General features: G+C 39.0%; 1 protein-coding gene across 1 annotated transcript; it reads right to left on the bottom strand.

Annotated features, from left to right (window-relative positions):
* Positions 1-13,086: 13,086 nt before the first annotated feature.
* On the bottom strand, positions 13,087-25,625 carry LOC106083556 (uncharacterized). The gene is made up of 4 exons (XM_013246644.2): positions 25,523-25,625; positions 25,054-25,136; positions 13,541-13,674; positions 13,087-13,364 (listed from the first exon to the last, which is right to left on the bottom strand). Exons 1-4 carry the CDS (start codon positions 25,584-25,586, stop codon positions 13,274-13,276), a joined length of 372 nt encoding a protein of 123 aa, XP_013102098.2. The 5' UTR covers positions 25,587-25,625; the 3' UTR covers positions 13,087-13,273.
* Between the last annotated feature and the right edge of the window lie 390 nt (positions 25,626-26,015).

Below are 26,015 nucleotides of genomic sequence, written 5' to 3'. Positions count from 1 at the left end.
GGTTCATATCGGTTCATAACCTGATATAGCTGTCATCTAAACAGATCTGAGTACTTGACTTCTTGATCTTCTAGAGGCCGCAATTCCTATCCGATTTGGCAGAAATTTTATTCTTACATTCAACAACTGTGTCAAATAAGGTTCGAATCGGTTCATAACCAGATATAGCTGCCTTATAAACAGATCTGGGATCTTGACTTCTTGAGCCTCCAGAGGTCGGAATTATTATCCGATTTGCCTGAAATTTTGTACGACGAATTCCCTCATGACCATTAACATACGTGTTTATTATGGTCTGAATCGGTCTATAGCCCGATACAGCTCCCTTATAAATCGATCTCTCTATTTTACTTCTTGAGCCCACAATGAGCGCAATTCTTATTCGAATTGGCTGACATTTTACACAGGTCTCCAACATAAATATAATTTAATTGTGGTCCAAACCGGACCATATCTTGATATCGCTCTAATAGCAGAGCAAATCTTTTCTAGTATCCTTTTTTTGCCTAAGAAGAGATGCCGGGAAAAGAACTCGTCAAATGCGATCCATGGTGGAGGGTATATAAGATTCGGTCCGGACGAACTTAGCACGTTTTTAGTTGTTTTCAATTGAAATGGTGTAGCGTAGAAGTGCCTTAGGCATTCTAAATAACATGACAACAAAAGCTCCGAACTTATCTGTTGGCTTTGCAATAAGCTTTAAGAATACATAATTGCAATACCGGGTGGAATTAAAGATCAACAAGTTTTTTTTTTCTTTTTAATTTATTTCATAACTTTCGTCAGTTTCCCCACCTTCATCTTTGGGCAATAAAATACAAATTAATGATAAGAAGCCGTGAACGCAACGGTTCAATTGATTGGATACGCGAGAAAATCATACATCCGCAACGCGCAAGCAGATTTGCCAACATACTCTGACTCCTACATAGAAAAAAAAAACACAAAAAACGTTTTAATTTTTTTTTTATATACAACGGTCTCCAAATTTCATGTTCAAATCACTCAGCGAAATCGGTCACACAGCAAATGTGGAATTATTGCAGTGTTACTACCAATCGGTGTCATTCGTGATAGTGACCGTTTTAATTCAATTCGATATGATTTGATTCAACAGCACATACCTACATATGAATGTTTCATATTTTGTTTTATTTATATATTGTCTGTAATTTGTGACTCTTGTCAATGTTATTGAATGATTATTGACTTGTGCCCGATATTCGGATACTCCATTGACTAGAGGGGGTTTGGCGGCTAGTGCTAACAAATAAATTATTAAAACAAAATTATGCACAACATAAAACGAGGCCATTAACCCGTTCGAAATCACCCGTTGCCCGTTTGCCGGCCACACGCATTATTTTTGTGTATTTTTTTCCGTTTTATTAAAATTCGTTACCACCATTTATTGACGGCGATGCAAACAAACGAACCAGACCACTGACCCGTTGTCGTTTGCAGATTACATTGGAAAGAAAAACACGAAATCGAAAACAAACAAAATCGAATAATACTATTCCAAATAATTGCATTTTAATAGCCCCCAATCCACTCCACCAATCCAAACACCTTGTCTGCCATTAGTGGTGGTCGTGAGGAGCCCACTTAAGATTCGCAATGTCAAAGTCAAAGCTTGGTATGTGAAATTTTTAATTGAAATTGGAATCATAATTGAAATTAGTGGTAATAATTATCCACTCCAGCGATAATTTAGGATCGCCGCTTAACCAGACTACACCATTGATTTTCATAAGCAGACGCAGCTGAGATGGGTCTTCAAAAATTACCATTAAATGGCATTCGAAAATTCATTGTTTTGGTATGGGGGTTTTGGAAAAGCCAATAGAAAGCTTGCCTTGATTAAATTTACGTCACAAATTTATAAATGACTAATAACAACGCACTGTAGTCTTGAGCGAAAATCGCATTAATAACAAAAGTGATTAATTCTGCCAAAAAAAGTAACCGTTGTAAGGAGCGAACGTGTTTTCATTTCCCCCCCACAAAAAATCTATGTATCTCGGAAAAGGAATAACGAAGAGACGGATAACCCAAAGGGATGCGCTCGGCGGGATGACAAGTAGACTGGGAAAGCAATCCGGAACACAACGAAGGAGGTGAACGTAGAATAGCGTTCCAAGCGCCTCGATCTTCTGCGCTCATTCTAAAATCTCTGATAATGTCCATTACTGGACATTATCTCGTGGAGTCTAAACTTTCCGACTGTTTGACCAAAAATGTCTTCCTTCCCTATCTTCGCATTAAAATCTCCCAGAACGATGTTAATACCATGTGTGGGGCAGCGGTCATATTCTTTCTCTAGGCGCTCGTAGCAAATATTCTTGGTCTGCTCGTCTTTGTCTTCTGTCGGGGTATGGGCCCAAATAAGGCTGATGTTGAAGAATTTGGCTTTTATGCGGATTGTGGCTAGCCTCTCATCCACCGGAGTAAAGCTGGAGACAAGGTGTTTCAGTCTCCGACTTACCACAAATACACTGTCAAATTCATGCCTCGTGTTATGGCAGCTATAGTACAGTTCGACACCGTTTGGTGTTGTAGTGACGCATTCCCAGTCCAGGGGCGGGTTACTGGCCTAGCGACCCAACCGAATGGTTGCCGGTTGAACAACACTCGTAAATAGATTTCTAAATTGTCATCCTTCAGATTATAAAGCAAAAACACTCTTTGTGCCCTCAGGAAATGTAGTTTCCTTACCTCTTCAAAAAGCTGGCACTTGCCAACAGATATCCTACATTTTCTGAAAAGTAGACCATCATCTTCGGTTTGAGGATATAAACCCACACAATTTTCCAGTGCCGGGAAGTGTATCATTTTTGAAATTGAATTGCAACAGTCTTCATGGCAAGATCAACGAGATAGTGAATTTTTTTGAGTCGGAAGAATCGCTGGTTGAGCGATCAAGGAGACAAAGCTGAACAACACCTGCAGCTTGCACAGTTCTCACGGATACAATGCGCTACGTAAGAATCTCTCAAGGAATGGAGGTGGATGATTGGACATCGTGATACACCACTCCGTGCAGTATAGACCCATCTCGCTTGCGCCTGGCGCTAGTGACCCCTACTTGAAGTGCACGGGGATAGCAGTCAGTTCCGGTACTGTCGAGATAGAGCTATACAACGTGTACATACCACCGATTGGTAGCCCAATTAACGGCCGGGCTTACAAGCCCAACATAAGTGGGCTACTGTCTGGCCATAATCGTCTGGTTCTAGAGGAATTTAATGCGCATGCGTAACGACCAGCGGGGCTTAGCTTTAGCAGAGCGATTGAAGGCTCCACGTTTTGCACGGTGAATGAGGATGCCCCCACTACGATTACGAGGAGGTATTGTAGCACGCCAGACATTTCAATTGCATCCCCTAATTTCCTGAGTGACGTATCCCGGCAAGCCATCATTTCTATGGGATCAGACCACTACCACCCGACTTCATAACCACTAAGTGCCGGGCATTTATCAATCAGAAAAAGGCCGATTGGGATTGCTTCATAGAGTACACCAATCAACTTCTCCGTGAACTGGCACCCCCATCGGATGTGCTAGTTGCCGCGAGAAAATTCCGAGACATCATTAACGCAGCAGCCGCTCGCTTTATACCACCCGGTCGAATACCCCAAGTGCGGTCCAATTTTCGGGCGCAGGCAGTGGTACTCGCAGACGCGTGATGGGGTTCGTTGTACGGACACCACTAAACCCAGAATCGGCGAGCTGAATCTGGAAATAAACAGGGTAATCAACGAACATAGGCGGAATTTGTGGCAGGGACACTTGGAGCAATGTAACTTAGACACCGGTTTAGGCAACCTGTGGTCTACTGTTAAGTCACTCTCGAACCCCGGTAGACGGGACGACAGGACCTCAGTCACTTTTGGTGACGTAATCGTAATCAATTTAAAGTGCATCCCGAGAGGAAAGGGTAAGAAGGAAAGCCATTTCACGTATCCTTGGACTTCGAGCCGATGGACAGCCATCACAATTTGCTGTGGGCGAAGTTACGAATGTCAACCGTGGCATCTAAGGCGTTGCATGCCATCACAATTGCCGTGACTTCAATCAGCCCAGGCCATGTGATAGGACGGTCCTCAAGGCACTGAACCTATCAAAGGCATTCGACACTGTCAGCCAAGCCAAGCTATTTGAGGACAACGCCAACACGTCCCTCCAGCCAGGCCTGAAACGCTAGGATGCGAATTATCTGTGTGGTCGCCAGTCATTTGTGGAATTTAGGGATAAAATATGGAAGCACCGTAAAGCGAAACAGGGAGATTCCCAAGGCTGAGTGATATCTCCGGCAGTGTTTAACCTCTCCCTATCCTCCATTCCACCCCCTCCAGACGGTATAGATCGTATCATATGCGGACGATTGTATGATCATGGCAACATGGTCCCCACCCATTGTTGACATCTAAGAGAGGTTGAACGTCTACCTTAACGAACTTGCCTCATATTTCACTGCAAGAAATCTGAAGATATCTGCCACCTAATTTTCAGCCACATAGTTCACTACAAATACGCCTGAGGTGAATGTCGAGTTGACAGTGATGCTCGATGGAGGAATGTTTCCGACCATCAAGTGTTCCAAAATACTTGGCGTCACATTAGACGGCCCTTACACATTCTCCCCACATTCCACAGCAATTTGCGATAAAGTCAAAGGTACGAAACAAGGTCCTCAAGTCACTTTCCGGCAGCACTTGGGATGCAGACAATGAAACCTTGTTGACCACGTACAAAGCAATTGACCGGTCTGTGGTAATTTATGCAGCACCAGTTTGGTCCCATCAGCTCTATGACGCGCAGTGGAATAATATTCAGATCTGTCAGTATGCCGCCCTCCGAACTCAGTTCTCATGTGGACCACCTCCATCAGGAGACAAAGATCCTACCAGTGCGAAGACATAACTACATGCTGTCTAAGAAATACCTTCTGGGCTGTTATCGCAGAGACCATCCAAATCATCATCTTGTGGATAGATATCCACCGCCCAGAAGCCCTAAGGTAGATCTACATGATCTAGACCGTGATGTTCAGCGCTACAAGAGAAATCCTCTAGATCAAGCGGCATATCAAGCCGATCTAGACAACATTCATCCAAATACGGTAACAGATGCGGTAAATAGCTACCGGGTGAATGTAGTCCTTGGAGAACGACCGCCTCCCATTACACCTGAGAAATTGACCTTCCCCGGCAAACCAAATAGTTCTGGCTCAATTAAGTTCCAGCAGATGCAGCCGCCTCAACTCCTACAGAGCAAGGATTGATGTTGAAATGCAAGATGTTTGTCCCGATTGTAGCCAGGCCCACACGATACATGTCACCTGTTTTACTGCCCGGCTAGACCCACTCGACTCAAACCGAGATCCCTATGGACGCACCCCATCTTAGTCACAGAGTTCCTGGGTCTTGACACTCAACAGAATCAAGCAGACGAAAGATAGAACACAATAAACTACTACAACAACAACAACACACTGCTACAACAACAACAACAACCCATTTTGTGACGTTGCACATTCATGTCCGTTTTAAGGATTGTGGGGTTGGAGAGCTCTCGTATACACCTTGGAATAAATTCTTATAACATATGTGTACTCAATTTCCAAACACCTTTCATTTGATACCCATATTGTCCCAATTGGTAAATATGTCCCGTTGAGGGGTTTTTGGGGGAGGTGGGGCCGCCTCAGACAGCAAGGAATACTTTTAAATACCTTTTATTTGATATTCATATTTTTTTGGGAGTCTGTCCCTTAGTCACCAAGAAATACATTTTTATATCAGATTTCTACTCTTCTTTGAAATACCATTCATTTGATATCCATATTGTCCCAATTGGTAAATATGCTGCCCTGTGGGAGGTTTTGGGCGTGGGGAGGCCCTTCAGACACAAAGGAATAAATTATTATGTCAGATTTGTACTCCACCTTTAAATACCTTTCATTTAATGCCCATATTGCCCAAAGCGTGAAAGACTTCTGTTGGGGGGTTTTTTTAGTAGTGGGGAACCCCCCGAAAACTTTGTGCGAAATTTGTATACCAAGTTCGTACTCTACTCTTAAATACCTTTCATTTGATACCCATATTGTCCCTATCGGTATACAAGTTCGTCCGGGTGGGTTTTGGGATAGGGCGTCCCCCCAGGTTATATGACCCAAAAATTTTATAGCAATTTCGTGTTTTTTTGGTAGCATAAGGTGGCATGCAAAATTCCAATTAAATCGGTGCACGCATATCCGGGATCTGGCGTTTTTGAAAATTGGGGTATGGGAGAGGGTCCGACCGCCTTCGGATATCAAAAATGTAGTACCCTATTTCACCGGGGGGGCCCAAATTCTACCATCTGTGAAAATTTCATGAAAATCGGTTCAGCCGTTTTTGAGTCGATACGGAACAGACAAACAATCTTATAAACTTACAAACAAACAAACAAAGCGCAACATTTTCATTTTTATATAATAGAAGATTTCAGTTTACTATCTCTTATGGTTCAGAAGTTCACATGCTTAATGGCACTGATAGATGTCAAAATTAATGCTTTTAACAAATAATTGCCTTGTATTCAAGGGAATATCTCAATGAAACCCAAAAAAAATCATACACTCATATTTTGTTTCTGATTTTTTTTTTCAAACAACAGTGTGAAGTAAAGTTGACGCCACACCCTAAAACCATTATTCTCTAGCATCATCACCATTTTATTCACACCACTGTGCACCCTCTAAGCAGCATCAACATCGTCAATCAACACCATCGTTATCAGCATCATCCCCGACGCACCTGGACTGGTTGGTTAAGTGGGCATGTCAGATTAATTCGCCTGACTTTGCTTTATTGTTTGGATCAGCCTCGGTCGACATCGACATCATCGTCATCATCATCCACAGCTAAGGTTGTCTGGGTGGTTTGCATTTAGTTCATGGCTGCATAAAATTAACACATTTAATGCTAATTCCATTTTTTAATTTTTATTTTCAGTTTTTTATTCTCGCTTTTATTATTGCTTTTATTCTCTGATCTTGTTGATAAATAAAAAGCCACTTTAAAATTATTTTGTAGATGTTTATCAACGGACTGGATGTTTAAATGTAAGAAGTTTGAACATTAACTTACCAATCTTGTTCCAAATGTTAAGCAGTGAATTCGGATTAAATCGTGCATCATTCACAAACATCATTTGGAGAAGATAGGCCTATGGTTTTATTAAACGGCTGCCATTACAGAAGTCGTTATGCAAATATGAAAAACTGTATTAACGGTCATGTCAGTAGAGTCTGGAAGAAATCATACTTACCGCCAGGCCTTAAAGAAATAGTAAAAAGACGGTGGAATTTAAATATTTCCATCATAATGATTGAATTGAAGTTCCTAATCCTTCAATTCAATCCTTATGATGGAAAAATGTTTAAATTCCAACGCCTTTTTACAATTTCTTTAAGGCCTAGCAGTATGAATGATTTCTTCCTGCCCTTAATGATATGACCATTAATACAGGTTTTAGATGTGACAATATGTTCGGAATTCATAATCGACAAGGTTCAGGATTGGAGGATCTCCATGGAGCACTCCTTCTCTGACCATCGCTACATTAGGTTTAGAATAGCACAGTCCAATAAGCTTCCGTAATAAGGTAGAAGCCAACTGGACAAAATTCGGAAACCTACTCAGAAGAAAACTTGAGCACGAAAATTTAGATTGTCCAAGCAAAGTAGACATTGACGACGATGTCAACAGAATTACGACTGCAACAGTGGGGTCCTTCGATAGTAGTCCTCTTCGAGAAATGAAATCAGAACAAGAAAATCCCTGGATGGTCGGGGAGATTCGCAATATTGGGAAAGATGTACGTAGACTTTATAACAGAGCACGTCGTAAACAACAGAAGTTTGTAATCTCCATGTAATTTTTATGCATGAATTGGACCCTTGACTAGTGTTGCCGTTTTCAGTAGATTCCTACCAAAATTGGTGGGTTTTTATTCTCTTGGTGGCTGGTAAGCTGACCTCAGTTTTTGGTAGGTTTTTCAAACATAGATATACCAAGACAATCGAAGAGTATAACTTTAAATTAACTCACTTCTTCTCGTTTCTGTGTATTCTTTAAGAGTGCAGAACAAAACCATGGATTTCGAGGAGCCAAATACGGTTACTAGGGTTCTCAATGAAAAAAGGACGTAAGTTCTGATATTGATTGTAACTGCGGCTTTTATGCATTCAATGCATAGACTCGGAATACAGCTATGTATTCCGAGTAGCAGCTGCTATGTAGCAGCTGCATACAAATATGGTCATATGTGGCCCATACTCAGATGTTGAGGGGTACATGCAATTCACTGCAACGGCAAAAATGGGTAGTAAATGCGCACTTCTGGGCCCAAACAATTAAATCGGGAGATTGATTTATCCAAAGTCGGCATGGTTCTTCATTGAAATCGGGACAAAAAACCGACTTTATGAACTCAGAATTTCTTATCGGAAGATCGGTAAAAACGGTGCTATATCACGATATAAACCATGTTTGAACGTAAGGCTGTGATTTCAATAAACAGACGGACGGACATGTTTAGATCCTATATGAATAAATCCGATCTAGTACTTTGCAGCTTTGAAAATGAATAGTTTGATGTATTCCAAATAGAATGGCAAAAAGGCCTACTCTTCGGTGGTGGCTCTATAAACATATACCGTATTTTTGGCTTGTAGAACATTTGGTAGGTATTATTCGAGTTTGGTAGGATTTTTCTCAAATTTTGGTAGAAAATAATATTTTTGAGTGGCAACACTGCTCTTGACAAAATTTTATTTCCCGCAAAAGTGTCCACATGTGATACTTCAGTTAGCCCTCCAACGATTAAGTCATCCGTTGCCCTTATACGAAGTACAAGATCCACTTGTTCATCTTGTATGGAATTTTATTTAAAAACTAATTTTATACATTTTTATACCCACCACCGAAGGATGGGGGGGACATTCATTTTGTCATTCCGTGTGCAACACATCGAAATATCCATTTCCGACCCTATAAAGTATGGGTTGCCCAAAAAGTAATTGCGGATTTTTCATATAGTCGGCGTTGACAAATTTTTTCACAGCTTGTGACTCTGTAATTGCATTCTTTCCTCTGTCAGTTATCAGCTGCTACTTTTAGCTTGATTTAGAAAAAAAGTGTAAAAAAGTATATTTAATTAAAGTTCATTGTAAGTTTTATTAAAAATGCATTTACTTTCTTTTAAAAAATCCGAAATTACTTTTTGGGCAACCCAATATATTCAACGTAAAAATTTACGACGATCTAGCCAAATCACGGCACAGCCTTTAAAAATAGAGATATTGAGCTAAAACTTAGCACAGATTCTTTTTTTGTCCATAAGCAGGTTAAGTTCGAAGATGGGCTATATCGGACTATATCTTAATATAGCCCCCATAAAGACCAATCCGCCGATTTAGGGTCTAAGGCCCATAACAGCCACATTTTTTATCCGATTTCGGTGAAATTTTGGACAGTGAGTTTTGTTAGGCCAGTTGACATCCTTCTTTAATTTGGCTTCGATTGGCTCAAGAAGTCAAGATTCCAGATCGGTTTAAATGGCAGCTATATCAGGTTATGGACTGAGTACAACCATACTTAGCACAGTTGTTCTAAATCATAACAAAACACCTAATAGAAAACATGGACCGATATGGCCCATTTACACTAATAAGAAGTATTTGTGCAAAATTTAAGCGGCGAGCTTTACTCATTCGAAAGTTAGAGTGCTTTCGACAGACAGACGGACATGGCTATAAAAGACCCATCCTATGGTGGAGGGTATAAAAAGGGACCTTCTCACCCGCCAGAGGGTTAAAAGTTATACGGTATGGAAGTCAAAAAATATGAAACAGGGTGTATATTTTGCATTTCTTGGTAGAAAAAAAAAGATTTTCATTGATTAACCCTACGGACGCCATCGTAGCGCAGAGATTAGCATGTTCACCTATGACGCTGAACGCCTGGGTTCGAATACTGGCAGGAACATCAGAAAATTTTTCGGTGGTGGTTATCCCTTCCCAAAGCAGGCTACATTTGTAAGGTACTTTGGCATGCAAAAACTTCTCTCCAAAGAGCTGTCACTCTGCGGCACGCCGTTCGGACTCTTTTATAAAAAGGAGGTCCCTTATCATTGAGCTTAAAATTAAATCGGAAATAACTCATTGGTTTGTGAGAAGTTCCTTAATGGAATGTTCATGAGCAACTTTGCATTTGCAAAAAAAAAGAACTTGCGTAAATACCTTAATTCTTATACCCACCGCCATTGGATGGGGGTATTATAATCTAGTCATTTCGTTTGTAACACATCGAAATATTCGTCTAAGACCCCAAGAAGTATATATATTCTTAATCGTCTCGACGTTCTGAGTGGATCTAGTCATGTCCCTCCGTCCGCCCTTCTGTCAAAATCATGATAGCGGCCGAACACGTAAAGCTAGCCTCTTGAAATTTTGCACAGAAACTTAGTATCAATGTGGGTCGTAGTGGATTGCAAATGGGCTGTATCGGTTCATATTTAGATATTGCACCCATATAAACCGAAATTTTGCATGTAGTGTCCTGTATGACTTCCAACAACTATGCGGTTCAAATCAGTCTATAACCGGTTATAGCTCCCATATGAACCGATCTCACGATTCGATTTCTTGATCCCTTACAAGCCGCAATTTTTCTCCGGATTGGCTGAAATTTTGCATGTATTGGGTTGCCCAAAAAGTAATTGCGGATTTTTCATATAGACGGCGTTGACAATTTTTTTCACAGCTTGTAACTCTGTAACTGCATTCTTTCTTCTGTCAGTTATCAGCTGTTACTTTTAGCTAGCTTTAGAAAAAAAGTGTAAAAAAAGTATATTTGATTAAAGTTCATTCTAAGTTTTATTAAAAATGCATTGACTTCCTTTTAAAAAATCCGCAATTACTTTTTGGGCAACCAATAGTATTCTTTTATGACTTTCAACAACTGTGCCAAATACAGTTCAAATCAGTCTATAACCTGTTATAGATGCAATGTAAACCGGTCTCTCTGTCATCCTTGTTCAGTTCCTAGAAGCTTTAATCTTTGGTGGTTTGACAGAAGTTTGATATGTAGAAGAAAACTATGCCATGGTGGTGGGGTCCCAAGTTCCGGCGCGGTCGATCTTAACAACCTTTTACTTGTTATACCCTACTCCACCACTGTGGTACAGTGTATTAAAAGTTTGTACATTTGTTTGCAATGCTAAGAAGGAGAAGAGTTAGACCCATTGATAAGTATAGCGATGAACTCAGAATCACTTTCTGAAGTATTACGGACCGCTGAAGATAATGCAATATAACCGCCATATCTTCTAAGTTACCATAAAAGTGTACGAGAAGCCCAAATTTGTTAACAGGAGGTTTATGCCCTCAATAAATAGGTAAGGTTAGGTTGAAAAGAGGGTGCGGATATTAATCCGCCCATGCCACTATGGGCATACCTAGGCCATTAATCGGCTTGTTGTGCGTTCTTAGTAATAACAAGTAAAAAGGCGTTAAGTTCGGCCCGGCCGAACTTTGTATACCCACCACCTCGGATATATATTTAAACCACCTGTCTTCATAATCCGCTGAAAAATGCATAATTTATGTACTCATAGCAGCTTTTTCGAAATATGGTCCGATTTGGACCAAATTCGACACGGATATTGAGTGGTCTATTAAGTATAAGTCATTGTTCAATTCTGTAGAACCAAATATTGGCCATATCCAAATATAGACCGATCTGAACCATATGTGACACGGATGTCAAAAATCCTAACATAAGTCACTGTGTCAAATTTCAGCGAAATCGGATTATAAATGTCCTTTTTATAGGGCGAAGACTTTAAATCCAGAGATCGGTTTGTATGGTGGCTATATCAAAACCTGAACCGATCTAGGCCAAATTGAAGAGGGATGTCGAAGGCCCTAACACAACTCACTGTCCCAAATTTCGGCGAAATCAGACAATAAATGTGCCTTTTATGCGCACAAAACCTTAAATCGAGAGATCGGTCTATACGGCAGCTATATCCAAATCTGAACCGATCTAGACCAAGTTGAAGGAATATATCGAAGAGCCTAACACAACTCACTGTTCCAAAGTTCGGCAAAATCGGACAATAAATGCGCCTTTTATGGAGAGATCGGTTTATATGGCAGCTATATCCAAATCTGGAGCGATCTGGGCCAAATTGCAGGAATATATCGAAGAGCCTAACACAACCCACTGTTCCAAAGTTCGGCGAAATTGAACAATAAATGCGCCTTTTATGGAGAGATCGGTCTATATGGCAGCTATATCCAAATCTGAACCGATCTGGGCCAAATTGAAGAGGGTTGTGGACTGGCCTATCACAACTCACTGTCCCAAATATCATAGGATAATAAATGTGGTTTTTATGGGCCTAAGACCCCAAATCGGCGGATCGGTCTATATGGGGGCTATTTCAAGATATATTCCTATATAGCCCATCTTCGAACTTAACCTGCTTATGGACAAAAAAAAAGAATCTGTGCAAAGTTTCAGTTCAATATCTCTAATTGTAAAGACTGTAGCGTGATTTCAACAGACAGACGGACGGACATGGATAGTTCGTCTTAGATTTTTACGCTGATCACGAATATATATACTTTATAGGGTCGGAAAGGGATATTTCGATGTGTTGCAAAAGGAATGACAAAATGAATATACCCCCATCCTTCCGTGGTGGGTATAAAAAGTAAAAGCGTGCTGAGTTTGGCCGGGCCGAGTCTTATATACCTTCCACCAAGGATACATTTATTCTTCCCGGTATCTCTTCTTAGGCAAAAAAGGATATAAGAAAAGATTTGCTATAATATTGGAGCTATATTAAGTTAAGTCCGATTCGGACCATAATTGAATTGAATGTTGGAGACCATATCGTGAGACTTCTTGACCTCAGTGCCCAGTTTTCACGAGATTGGACCATATTTTGATCGGATTTTGTTGAATGGCCAAATTTTCTTCACTCTAAATTGAAGACGAATTGCAACCTCCCTCAAGATATCCCTCTTATATGCTATGGTAAATATTTTACATATATATTTGCAAATAAAAATTTCGAAAAAATTGAACATTAAACATAAAGTTCAGTATACATAGATGAGGTATAAATTTCATACAAAGTCATCATACAGAAAAATACTAGAAAATAAATTTGAAAAAAATTTTTTGATTCAAATTGAGCACTCGCATTCAATTAGAAGTGACCATGTTGAGTGTTGATATGGAGCTGGCCATTAGTGTCGAGTACGCCCTCGGTATGGACAACATGACCAACATTGCCAACTCTGAAAAATGCCAAAGGAAAAGAGTGGTGTTAAAAAAATATGCAAATAAAATTAATAAAAAAAAGTTTTTAACCAAACAAAGCCTAAGGCAAGTACTTGGGCATTGTTCGCCGACAGCGTCAACGAAAACTTCTCAAAAAATTGCAAATCATGCCATTTGCTGCTGGTCTACTTACAAATCATCGCTATGGGCATTTATAGTTTGAGCGCTGAAAAAAGCTGGACCTCCATCGGACGAAGACGATACGGACGATGAGGAGGAAGATGATGAGACGGTTTGTCTACGCAAACGTCTCAAGTAATGAGCAGTCTAAAAGAAAACAATGAAATAAAATAACATTAAAAAAAATGTGGTAAATAAATAAAAGATTTGCAACACGTTTGCAAAGAGCATATCTTTCATTACAAAGGAATGAGACAGCATAAAGAGATGATTGCATTTTTGAGCTTAAGACTAACTAAATGTGCCATTTCAACGAACAAAGGCCCTAAACAATTTAAAAGGTTTATTATTATAACCAATATGGCACGAAAGACAACATTTCTTTTCACGCTATCCAATTAAATATGCTGTGACCTATTTATGTATACTCTTTAATACTGGACAAAAGTACAAAAAATCCAAAATATTGATAAAGACATCTGAAGTACAAATACTTTCCACCTCTTCTCTTGGCATGAAAATAACATTTTAAGTGGATTGCTAATCAAGAAAAAGATTTTCAAATCCAGCTTAACATACGAGCACTAAATCAAGCGAAATATTCAACTCTTGCCTTTGCTTCTAGAGCAGTACAAAATGCTTTAGACATTTATAAAGGAAGACTCAGGATTTCGGGACAAATTGGCGATGGCATGTTTATCTGATATAGGTTAAGATACAGCATGTGATAGTTTTCAATCGTTGTACATTGTATGCGCCTAGGAACTTATAGCGGGACATCGGTATATGTATATGACAGCTATATCCAAATATAGACTGATCCATACAGAACATAGAGAACACGAATGTTGAGGAGCTTAACACAGCCCACTGTGTCAAATTTCAACGAAATCGAGTAATCAACGTCCTTTTATTGTCCCAAAATCTTAAATCGGGAGATCGGTACATTTGGCGGCTATATCCTAATATAGCCTGATCTTGACCATACCCAGTACGAGAAGTTTATACATGGCTATCATACCAAATGGTACAGTACTTCACAAATGTCGCCAGCATTAGGAGGAGATAATCACCGCTGAAAATTTATTCGCCAGAGTTCGAACCAAGGCGTTCAGCATCATAGACGGAGGTGCTAACCACTGCGCTATAATGGTCCCCAGAAAAATGTATAGTTTGCGGAAACATTTTGGAAGTATTTCCGTCCATGTATACCACATTCCCAATATCTTCTGATATATAAAATTCAATTTGTGTTTGTTTGTTCTGTACAGACTCAAAAACGGCTGAACCGATTTCCTTGAAACTTTCACTGATTATGTAGGTTGGTCTGGAAGGAAACATAGACTATATAATTCTTTGATATCGGGAGGGGGGCGGGCCCTACCCATTACCCCAAAAAGTACAACCCAAAAATAAAAGTGGTCCGATCAGTACAATATGGGATTCAAATGATAGGTATTGAAGAGTAAAGTACGAATTTCATAACTAAAGTTGGGTTCAATTACCTGGGGGGCCGCCCCAGCCCCTAAACCCCTTAAAATAGGTTTATTTGACGATCATGACAATATGGGATTCATATGAAAGGTATTCGGGAGTAGATTACGAATATGGTCAGGAAATAGGAATAGGCTTTATAATATATTGATAACGGAAGGGAGCGGACCCTCCACCGTTACCCCAAAAACACCACCCAAAATCAAAAGTGGACCGATAAGGACAAAATGGGCCCACCCCCACGAAAACGCCCAAAATGAGCACATTAGCCAATCACGGATATATGGGACTCGGTATGTTTGTTCCGCATAGACTGAAAAACGGCAGAACCGATTTTCTCGAAATTTTCGCATGGTGTGTAGTTTGGTCTGAAAGGAAACATAGGCTATATAATTTTTCGGTATCGGAAGGGGGACGGACCCTCCCTCTTATGCCAAAAACCACAACCCAAAATCAAAAGTGGACCGATCGGGACAATATAGGTATCAAATGAAAGGTATTGGAGAGTATGTATACGAATCGGGCGAATATGGTATACGAATCGGGCCGCACCAACCCCAAAACAGACATATTGGACGCTCATTTCAATATGGACCTCAAATGAAAGGTATTCGGGAGTCGATTTCGAATCTGGCATATAAAATCAAATCAATGTAATGGTGGTCAAGCCACCCCTCAAAAACGCCATTAGACCCATTATGACTATATGATACTTGGCTTAACCGATTTTCTTTAAATTTTCATAGATTGTGTACGTTTGTCTGAAAGGAAACATAGGCTACATAATTTTTAGATATCGAGTGGAGGCGGACCCTCCCCCTTACCCCAAAAACGCCACCCATATCCTTATCTACGGAATTTTTGAAATTTTTTAACTTCCCATCAACGGCAAGGAGTCTGATTATGTCGTATCTGAGCGATAGACGACAGTCTGTATGCGCAGGGAATATATTATCTAACCCCTTGTTCGTACGTAAGGAGACTATAGAACTTGTGCTGTGTGAGTGTCCCTCACTGGCATTCAGAAGGAGTTCCATTTTGGATTCTCATTCCTTCGAAAACATGTTTGATTTATCGGCCTCCACAGGTGGAGATATCTCTTTGAAAATGCTGAAATAGTTTGGCCAAAATAATAGGGTTTTGAGACCATAGTGCGTTGCACAGTGGGAGAAAATCGAATAAAATTAGTAAAAATATGCCGTGTGAGAACGGGTTAGGGGAGATATCTCTTTGAAATTCGGAATGGTAATAGCTGAGGTGTTAGCAAGATCGTGTGCAAAATCTCAAGCTAGTACTAGCACCTTTTGGTACGCCTCTAAAGTTGGTCACCTCGGCATTTCGAAAATATGTTGGGGATGCCAAATCTTCGTTTGTGGTCCGATTGCCACATTTAATCTAAGAGGATTTACCCGTGTCCGTCCATCTGTCTGTTGAAATTACGCTACAATCTTTACAAATAGAGATATTGAGCTGTAACTTTGCACAGATTCTTTTTTTTTTTGTCCATAGGCAGGTTAAGTTCGAAGATGGGCTACATCGGACTATATCTTAATATAGCCGATTTAGGCTCTTTGGCCCATAAAATCCACATTTATTATCCGATTTTGCCTAAATTTGGGGCAGTGAGTTTTATTAGGCCCTTCGATATCCTTTTCAATTTGCCCCGATCGTTTCAATTCTGGATATAGCTGCCATATAGACCGATCCTTCGATTTAGGGTCTTAGGCCCATAACAGGAGCATTTATTGTCCGATTTCGTCGAAATTTGGAGCATTGAGTTGTGTAAGATTCTTAATCATCTTTCTTCAATTTGGCTGAGATCGGTTCAGATTTGGATATAGCTGCCATATTGACCGATCTCTCGATTTAAGGACTTGGGCCCATAAAAGGCGCATTACCTGCCCGATGTTGGCGAAATTTGGGACAGTGAGCTGTGTTAAGGCCGTCAACGTTATCTTTCAATTTGGCTCAAATCGGTCCACATTTGAATATAGCTGCCATATAGACCGATCTCTCGATTTAAGGTTTTGGGCCCATAAAAGGCGCATTGATTGTCCGATTTCACTGAAATTTGGGACAGTGAGTTGTGTTAGAGTCTTCGACATATTTTTTTTCAATTTGGCTCGGATCGGTCCAGATTTGGATATAGCTGCTATATAGACCGATCTCTCGATTTAAGGTTTCTGACGTATTTATGATCCGATTTCCCTATTCAATTTGGTGCAGATTAGCCCACATCTGGATATAGCTGCTATATAGACCGTTTTCTCGATTTAAAGACTTGGACTCATAAAAGGCGCATTTATAATCCGATTTCGCTGAAATTTGACACAGTGTCTTATGAAGTCGTCGTCGTATATGGTCCATATCAGTCTATATTTGGATATGGCTACCAAACTAGACTAATTTTGGTTCTACAAAATTTAACAATCACTTGTACTTAATAGACCACTTAATATCCGTGTCGAATTTGGTCCAAAATGGACCATATATCGATAAAGCTGCTATGGGGGCATAAATTGTGCATTTTTCAAAGGATTATGGCGAAAGATGGTTTACATATATGCCCGAGGTGGTGGATATCCAAACTTCGCCACGGCCTACCTTAACGTGTTTTTACTTGATTTTACCAGTTTTTTTTTATTTTCTCCCACTATGCAATGGCATAAAGCATCTTGCTTCTCCTTCTAGTGTAGTATCACAATGGACAAAAGGGCTAAGTGAGGCTGATGGCAGACTGCCACATGAACCTAACATTACCTGGCATGTGCAGATAGACAGACGGACAGACAGACGAACGAATCAGAAAGTGATTCCGAGTCCAACGGTGTGCTTATTAATGGATCTATCTCTCTTCCTTTTCAGTGTTGCCACCAAATGCACTAAGTTATAATACCCTGTCCCACTGTGTAAAAATACCTAAATTGGGGTTACGTTTGTATGAGACCTATAACAAGACTTTAACTCGTGGAATTTGGCCCATTTAAGAACTTGACCAGCTTATGGACAACCTAATGGAATTTTTACCATGAACATTCCATTAAAGAACAGAAACAAATTTCTCACATATCAATAAGTAGAGTCTGCTCCAAGTTTAATGTCAGTGATAAAATCCTCCTTATTATAGCCTAGTCCGAACGGCGTGCCGCAGTACTGATGGACAATATAGGAGCTCCAAAAACGTATTAACTTAGAATTATTGCCTTTGTTGAGTATTGAGTATTTCATTACTTTTGATAATTTGTACAAAAGGATGGAACGAAACTTATATGGATAGATCAGCTGGATAGGTCGTCTCGAATTTAAGATTATTATTTTATTTTATTTCCAAAAAAGCATTTGTCTTTAAGCTCTTGACTGAGCACATGAAAACATGGCAATAAGAACATAATTTTTATTGCCATGTTGACAACACCAGCTAGTTCATTAGCACCATGACTATGGCTATGGCAAATTTATTCAAATGAGAAGTGCGTAATAATAAGCGCTTCCATGAATGCCAGCTTATTGTTTGACTGGGCTGTTAATTAAGATGTTGTTGCAAAAGTTTACTTCACTACTTCTTCATTATAGTGTTTCTTGTAAATTAATTTTTTTTTCCTTCAGCGGCACGACATTCATCAATGAGCACACATACTTTAAAAAGGTGTTAATATGGCCAATGATTAACCCAATCGTTGATTATTCTCCTTGAGCTACCCGTTTTAGCAAGAAATAGCAATGGAAGACTTGCATATCACACCCAGCTATCATTTTTTCCTTGATTTCTTTGAAATTGAATTTTCTCTAATGAAAACCAATATTTTTATTTGCTCACTGCCTGCTTGAGTTTAACATATACTTTCAATATATATTTAACAAATATATAAAAAGGCCAGTGACCATAGGTTAATATACATACAAAAACTGAGTCATACCAAAAGTTTTCTTCCGCAAAATGTTATATTTCAAATAAACAAAATTGAATTTAATCCGCATTTATTGTTTTATGCAAATGCTACAGATTGTAAACATTTGGCAACATATAATAAAACGTGTCTTATCCATATTATACACGTTTTCAACATTTCTTCCCCTAAAATATGAATAAATTAATAAATATTAACGAAATTTAATTATCTATATAAAAATTAAACAAATCAGTTTAAATTTTTAGCCTTCCAGTTAACTATATCCCAAGCATAAATATTTATTAACAATTTTATGGAAAATACCAAATATTTCCAGTTTAATCAATTGTTAAACACCTAAATCAACTCATGTTTTAAAGAAAAACAAGTTAAAACGTGTTGAGTTCAGCCGGGCCGAATCTTATATACCCTCCACCATGGATCGCTTAAGACAAGTTCATTGAATGACATATATATATAAAAAACTTTATCATGTTATGGAACGATATGAACGGTTAATGTCATGGCTGTTAGAACTCAGAAAAAATACCACCTTCAAAATTTCAGGCAAATCGAATAATAAATGCGCCCTCTAGAGGCTAAAGAATCTTATATACCATAGATCGGGTAAGACAAGTTCGTTGAATGACAAATATATAAAAATGTTATCATGTTAAGGAACGATATGAACGGTTTATGTTATGGCTGTTAGAATTCAGAAAAAATACCACCTTCAAAATTTCAGGCAAATCGGACAATAAATGCGCTCTATAGAGGCTAAAAAATCTTATATGCCCTCCAACATGGATCGCGTAAGACAAGTTCGTTGGCTTTATCAAGTTAAAGAACGATATGAACGGTTTATGTCATGGCTGTTAGAATTCAGAAATGTTACCAAATTAAAAATTTCAGAAAAATCGGGTCGTAAATGCGCCCTCTGTAGAGGCTAAAGAAGACAAATCGCAAGTTAGTTTATATGGGTGCTATATCAGATTATAGACTGATTTGGACCACACTTGGGATTCGTTTTGGAAGTCATAGCAAAACATTAAGTGCCAAATTCAGGCGAATCGGGAGGTAATTAGGTCGGATAAGAATTGCGCCCTCTAGAGGCTTAAGAAGTCAAGATCCGAGATTGGTTTATATGGCAGCTATATCAAAACATGACTGATATGGCTCATTTATAATCCACACCGACCTACACTAAAAGACATGACATGGATTTGGAATGTTAAGAACGATTTAGAATACATAGTCTGTTGGTTCTCAGGTCAATATTTCGATGTAATATTAACGGATTGAAAATTAGTGTAACTCCATGGAGTGTATAATAATATTCGTCACATGGGAAATAATAACAAGTAAAAGTTTGCCCAGACCGAATCTTGGGAACCCACCACCATGGATTCTGCTAAAATATGGAAGCTATATCTGGTTATAGACCGATTTGGACCGTATATGGCGCAGTTGTTGTCAGTCATAACAGAACACCATGTGCAAAATTTCAGCCAAATCGGACGAAAATTGCCGTTTTTAAGGGCTAAAGAAGTCAAAACGTTAGATTGAGCTATATCAGGACAAGACATGACATGTCAATAAATGCGCTTGCTGTGACTCTAGAAGTTAAAATTGGGCGATATATATATATTTATATATATATATGAGAGCTATATCTAAATCTGAACCGATTTCTATGAAAATCACCAGTAATATTGAGAGTCAAGATAAAATCCCTCCTGCCGAATTTCGAGAAAATCCGTTTACAAATGACCATTTTATTGCATTATTACTGAAAATGGAACGAACATATATATGGGAGCTATATCTAAATCTGAACCGAGTTTGACTAAAGTCCATGTATATTGTGGTAGTCATCGAGGAAAGAGTTGTGCAATATTTTGGCAAGATTTGTCAATAAATATTCTTGCAGTGGCTCTAGGAGTGAAAATCGGGCGATATATATATATGAGAGCTATATCTAAATCCGGTCCGATTTCCATGAAATTCACCAGTATTGTCGAGAGTCGTAAAAAAATTCTTCCTGCCAAATTTCGAGAGAATCGGTTAACAAATGACCATTTTATTGCATTATTACTGAAAATCGGACGAACATATATATGGGAGCTATATCTAGATCTGAACCGATTTTTTCCAATTTCAATAGGCTTTGTCTCTAGGCCGTAAAACATGTCCATAACAAATTTGAAGACGATCGGATGAAAACTGCGACCTGTACTTTGTACACAAATTAATATTGACAGACGGACAGACAAACGGACGGACAGACAGAGGGACGGACAGACAGACGGACATAGCTAAATCGAATCAGAAAGTGATTCACTAAGTTATAATACCCTGTATCACAGTAGTGGTGTAGGGTATAAATACTTGGCACAGTTGTTGAAAATCATAACAGAACACCATGTACAAAATTTCAGCCAAATCGAACAAAAATTTCGATTCCCAGGGGCTTAAGAAGTCAAAACGGGAGATCGGTTTATATGGAAGCAGGTCCTTGACCGATTTAAACAGTATTTGGCACAGTTGTTGGATAGAGACTTCCAGGAGCTCAAGGAGTCAAATCAGGAAATCGGTTTATATGGGAGCTATATCAAGTTCTTCACCGATTTAAACAGTACTTGGCGCAGTTGTTGGAAGTCATAATAGAACATAATATTCGAAATTTCAGCCAAATCGGATGAAAATTGAGGCTTCCTAGGGCTCAAGAAGTCAAATCGGGAGATCGGTTTATATGAGAGCTTTATCAGGTTCTTGGCCGGTTTGGACCTTACATAGCACAGTTGTTGAAAGTCATAACAGAACACTATGTGCAAATTTTCAGCCAAATTAAACAAAAATTGCGATTTCCAGAGGCTCAAGAAGTCAAATCGGGAGATCGGTTTACATGGGAGCTATATCAGGTTCTTGACCGATTTAAACAGTACTAGGCACAGTTGTTGAAAATCATAACAGAACACCATGTGCAAAATTTCAGCCAAATCGAACAAAAATTACGGCTTCCAGGGACTGAAGAAGTCAAATCGAGAGATCGGTTTATATGGAGGCTATATCCAAATCTGAACCGATGTGGCCAATTTGTAATCCCCAACGATCTACATCAATATTAAGTACCTGTGCAAAATTTCAAGAGGCTAGCTTTCCGCATTCGACCGCTGTCGTGATTTCGACCGACGGACGGACGGACAAGACTAGATCGAATCAGAATGTCGAAACGATCCAGAAAATATATACTTTGGGATCCCAGATCAATATTTCGAGGTATTACAAACGCGATGACTAGATTAGTATACCCCCATCCTATGGTGGTGGTATAAAAATGTACTAATATCTGCCGGCCCGAATGTTGGGTAGGTTAGTTTAGGTTTAAGTGCCAATCTGCCATAAGACTCACTTAGATACTTTCGTCCATTGTGATACCACAGGAACAAAAGAAGAAAGATGCCTTCTAGTTCCTACCGTTGAACCATCAAGATAGCGTTAAAAAGCCCAACAACTTGCAAATGTTCACATTCGCTAAATCAGACAGATTCTTAAAGAAATGAGAACCTTAAGTGGAACTACTCCTAACTGCTAGTGTGGGATTCACACACGGAAGGGGTTCTATAGTCTCTTCCTCTTCGATGTCATCACAGCTTCTGTAAAAGTCGTTACTGGTTGAGTATATTGTATCAAGAATAACACAGTTTCCGTAACCGCCACATGACCAATGACAAAGCTCCCATAACCTCACGGCAGTGGTCGCTGAGGCATAAGATGTAGCATTAAATTCAGTGCATCAGATGGTATCGTCCTCAGTGCGGCTGTGATGTACAAACAAGTAATCCTTTGGATCCGGTTAAATATTGAACAGCAAGTGGACTATTGAAGCACCGTCCACCAGACCACAAAACCACTCCAATAATTCCCAGGTAAATAGCGCTGTTCTTCTCCTTTGTCGGCAACCGCCATCACCAAACTGACCCTAGCGACATTAGCAAAGGATCTTTGACTCATCTTTCTGTTGTTCGCCCTAGTTCTTGTAGGCTGACTTCATATTTTTATACCCTATACCATAGGATGGGGATAAACTAATTTCGTCATTCTGTTTGTAACTCCTCAAAATATTCGTCTAAGACCCCATAAAGTATATATATTCTTGATCGTCATGACATTCTAAGTCGAACTAGCCATGTCCGTCCGTCTGTCCGTCCACCCGTCTGTCTGTCGAAAGCACGCTAACCTTCAATGGATTAAAGCTAGCCGCTTGAAATTCTGCCCAAATACTTCTTACTTATCTAGGTCGGCTGGGATTGTAAATGGGCTTTATCGGTCCATGTTTTGATATAGCTGCCATATAAACCGATCTGGGTTCTTGACTTCTTGAGCCTCTAGAGGACGAAATTATTATACGATTTGGGTGAAATTTTGCATGAGGTGTTTTGTTATGACTTTTAACAACTGTGCTAAGAATAGTTTAAATTGGTCCATAACCTGATATTGCTGTCATATAAACCGATCTGGGTCTTGACTTCTTGAGCCACTAAAGGGCGCAATTACCATCCGATTTGGTTGAAATTTTGAGTGAGGTGTTTTATTATGACTTCCAACAACTGTGCTGAGTGTAGTTCAAATCGGTTCATAACCTGATATAGTTGCCATATAAACCGATCTGGGGTCTTGACTTCTTGAGCCACTAGAGGGCGCAATTACCATCCAATTTGGCTGAAATTTTGCAAAAGGTGTTTAATTATGACCTCCAACAACTGTGCTGAGTATGGTTCAAATCGGCTCATAACCTGATATAGCTGCCATATAAACCGATCTGGGTTCTTGATTCTTGAGCCTTTAGATGACAAAATTATTATCCGATTTGGCTGAAATTTTGGATGAGGTGTTTTGTTATGACTTTTAACAACTGTGCTAAGAATAGTTCAAATCGGTTCATAACCTGATATAGTTGCCATATAAACCGATCTGGGGTCTTGACTTCTTGAGCCACTAGAGGGCGCAATTACCATCCGATTTGGCTGAAATTTTGCAAAAGGTGTTTTATTATGACTTCCAACCACTGTGCTGAGTATGGTTCAAATCGGTTCATAACCTGATATAGTTGCCATATAAACCGATCTGGGGTCTTGATTTCTTGAGCCGCTAGAGGGCGCAATTATCATCCGATTTAGCTGGAGGGTATATAAGATTCGGCAAAATTGACAATAATTTTGCTGTATCACGTTTTGAAATCCGATTTTTCGCTCAAAAGTTATGCGGGTTATGGGGGATCTGGGCTTTGAAATTTGAGAACTTGAGGGGGTTTTTCCATTTATTTAATAAAAATCTTTGCTTACGATCTCGGTAACACCCCAGCTCTAACCAGTCCAAATTTCAAAGTGATATCTCTACCCGTTCTCACACGACATATGTTTTACTAGTTTTTTAGGTTCTATCCCACTGTGCGTCGTTTCGGCACTGTTTATTGCTAACATATTGCCAAAAATGGAAGGTATGCATTTCAAATATAACTTTTGATTTTTTGGAACACTCTAAGGTACAAAACTTCTAGAGAACTTTAAATGTTTCCCATTACTTGGAGAGCATAAAAAGCAGTTTGCCGGAAGGCATTGATGCGTAAAACATTTCCAATCAGATTTGGTAATCTTAGAAATAACGCAAAACCAAATTTTTCTGGCTTCTTTTTTGGGGTAAATTTATGGTGGCCCTATCTCAACGGGTAGCCAGAGGTATTGTTGAGCCATTCTGTAACAATCGTATGACGCATAGTCGGTAGAGTCGCAAGTAGCGACTTAAGATAGACTCTTATTAATGTAATAAACACGACTAGAAAATTTGGAGGCAAGATAAACACCAGCATTAAAGGTCTCTTAAAACAGCTCCTACAATAAAAACTTCAAGAAAAATTTTAATTGGAGTTGGCTAACAGTATACCAGTCTTAATCATGTTTGTGGCTTAAAACCATAAACGTTTAAACTCTTTTTTTATGACTCATTTCGAAATATTTCATGGCAATTAACACTTAATCTTAAAAAAAAGATTTCCCATTCAAAAATTCCACGAAATAACAAAAAAACTGCAACAACTGAAACGCCAATCCACCATATAAAAATGATCTGTGTGTTTACTTACATGAGGATTAATGGGATGTACATCGGATTTGTGGCCCTCAGAGTCCAAGGTGTAGAAAGCCTTGGGTATGAAATGGGCTGAATCTAGAAAGCAAAAAAAAAATGCAGTCTCAGTAAAACGAGTACTTAATTTTTCCTGGTTTTTATTCTGGGAAAAGACTCATGCTATAAAGAATCATGATCATTGATTAAAAACTTGAAGTTATTTTTAACATCGTTTATTCTATTCATTATCATAATCGTCATCTTCCTCATTAACTTTACTAGATGTTAGCTTGTTTTGATGTAGACACTAACTCATACACAGACATTGTCACGGTGATGAGGTAATTCTAAGGAAATTTTACCAATTATTTTTAATTAGTCAAACAAATATTGCAATAAAACAAGACGTCAAAACAAACGGTCACTTCTATTGCTAATCAATGATCATTCATCACAATTGAAACGAAGAAAAAAAAACTTCATACCAGCATCAGCGGAAACAGCAACCAAAACAGCCATCAAACACAAGGTGCACAAAGCGATTTTCATTTTCAAGATTATTTTCTTCTTTTTGTTATATTGATATTCTAAAAAACAAAAACAAAAAACAATGGTTTTCTATTATTCACCAAAAATCAACTGAGAACCAATTTTAAGCTCTCCAAATAAAACAAAAGACTTAAGACACAAACTCGATTTGTGCTCACACTCAACAGCTGGCACACGCACAAAGCAGAATTTCTCTAGCTCCTGTCAATAAATTTCAACTTACACAGACAACCGGCAAATGCCAACTAAACCTCAACGAAGGTAACTAAGAATTTTTATATACTCTCAAGTTGAAGTTTATGGTCGCTGCAACAACAAACAAACAAAACGAACAGAGAAGCAAACAAAAAAAAAGAACCCAAAAAAAAAGCAAACGTTAAGGAAAAAATCACACCAAAGTAAATGAAGATCTTGCTTTAAGTTGGTTGG

Source organism: Stomoxys calcitrans, chromosome 4, assembly GCF_963082655.1.
Source record: "Stomoxys calcitrans chromosome 4, idStoCalc2.1, whole genome shotgun sequence".
Classification (NCBI taxonomy): Eukaryota; Metazoa; Arthropoda; class Insecta; order Diptera; family Muscidae; genus Stomoxys; species Stomoxys calcitrans.
Note: the sequence above shows the minus strand (reverse complement) of the source record. Positions and strands in the feature narration are given on the sequence as shown.

Bases quoted from the DNA above. Each gene is read 5' to 3' on its own strand.
- LOC106083556 (XM_013246644.2), bottom strand. From the start codon at position 25,586: ATGAAAATCGCTTTGTGCACCTTGTGTTTGATGGCTGTTTTGGTTGCT. The intron at 25,137-25,522 runs GTATGAAGTTTT...TTTGCTTTCTAG, and splicing joins TGCTGTTTCCGCTGATGCTG to ATTCAGCCCATTTCATACCC. The intron at 13,365-13,540 runs GTAAGTAGACCA...GGCATTTTTCAG, and splicing joins AATGCCCATAGCGATGATTT to AGTTGGCAATGTTGGTCATG.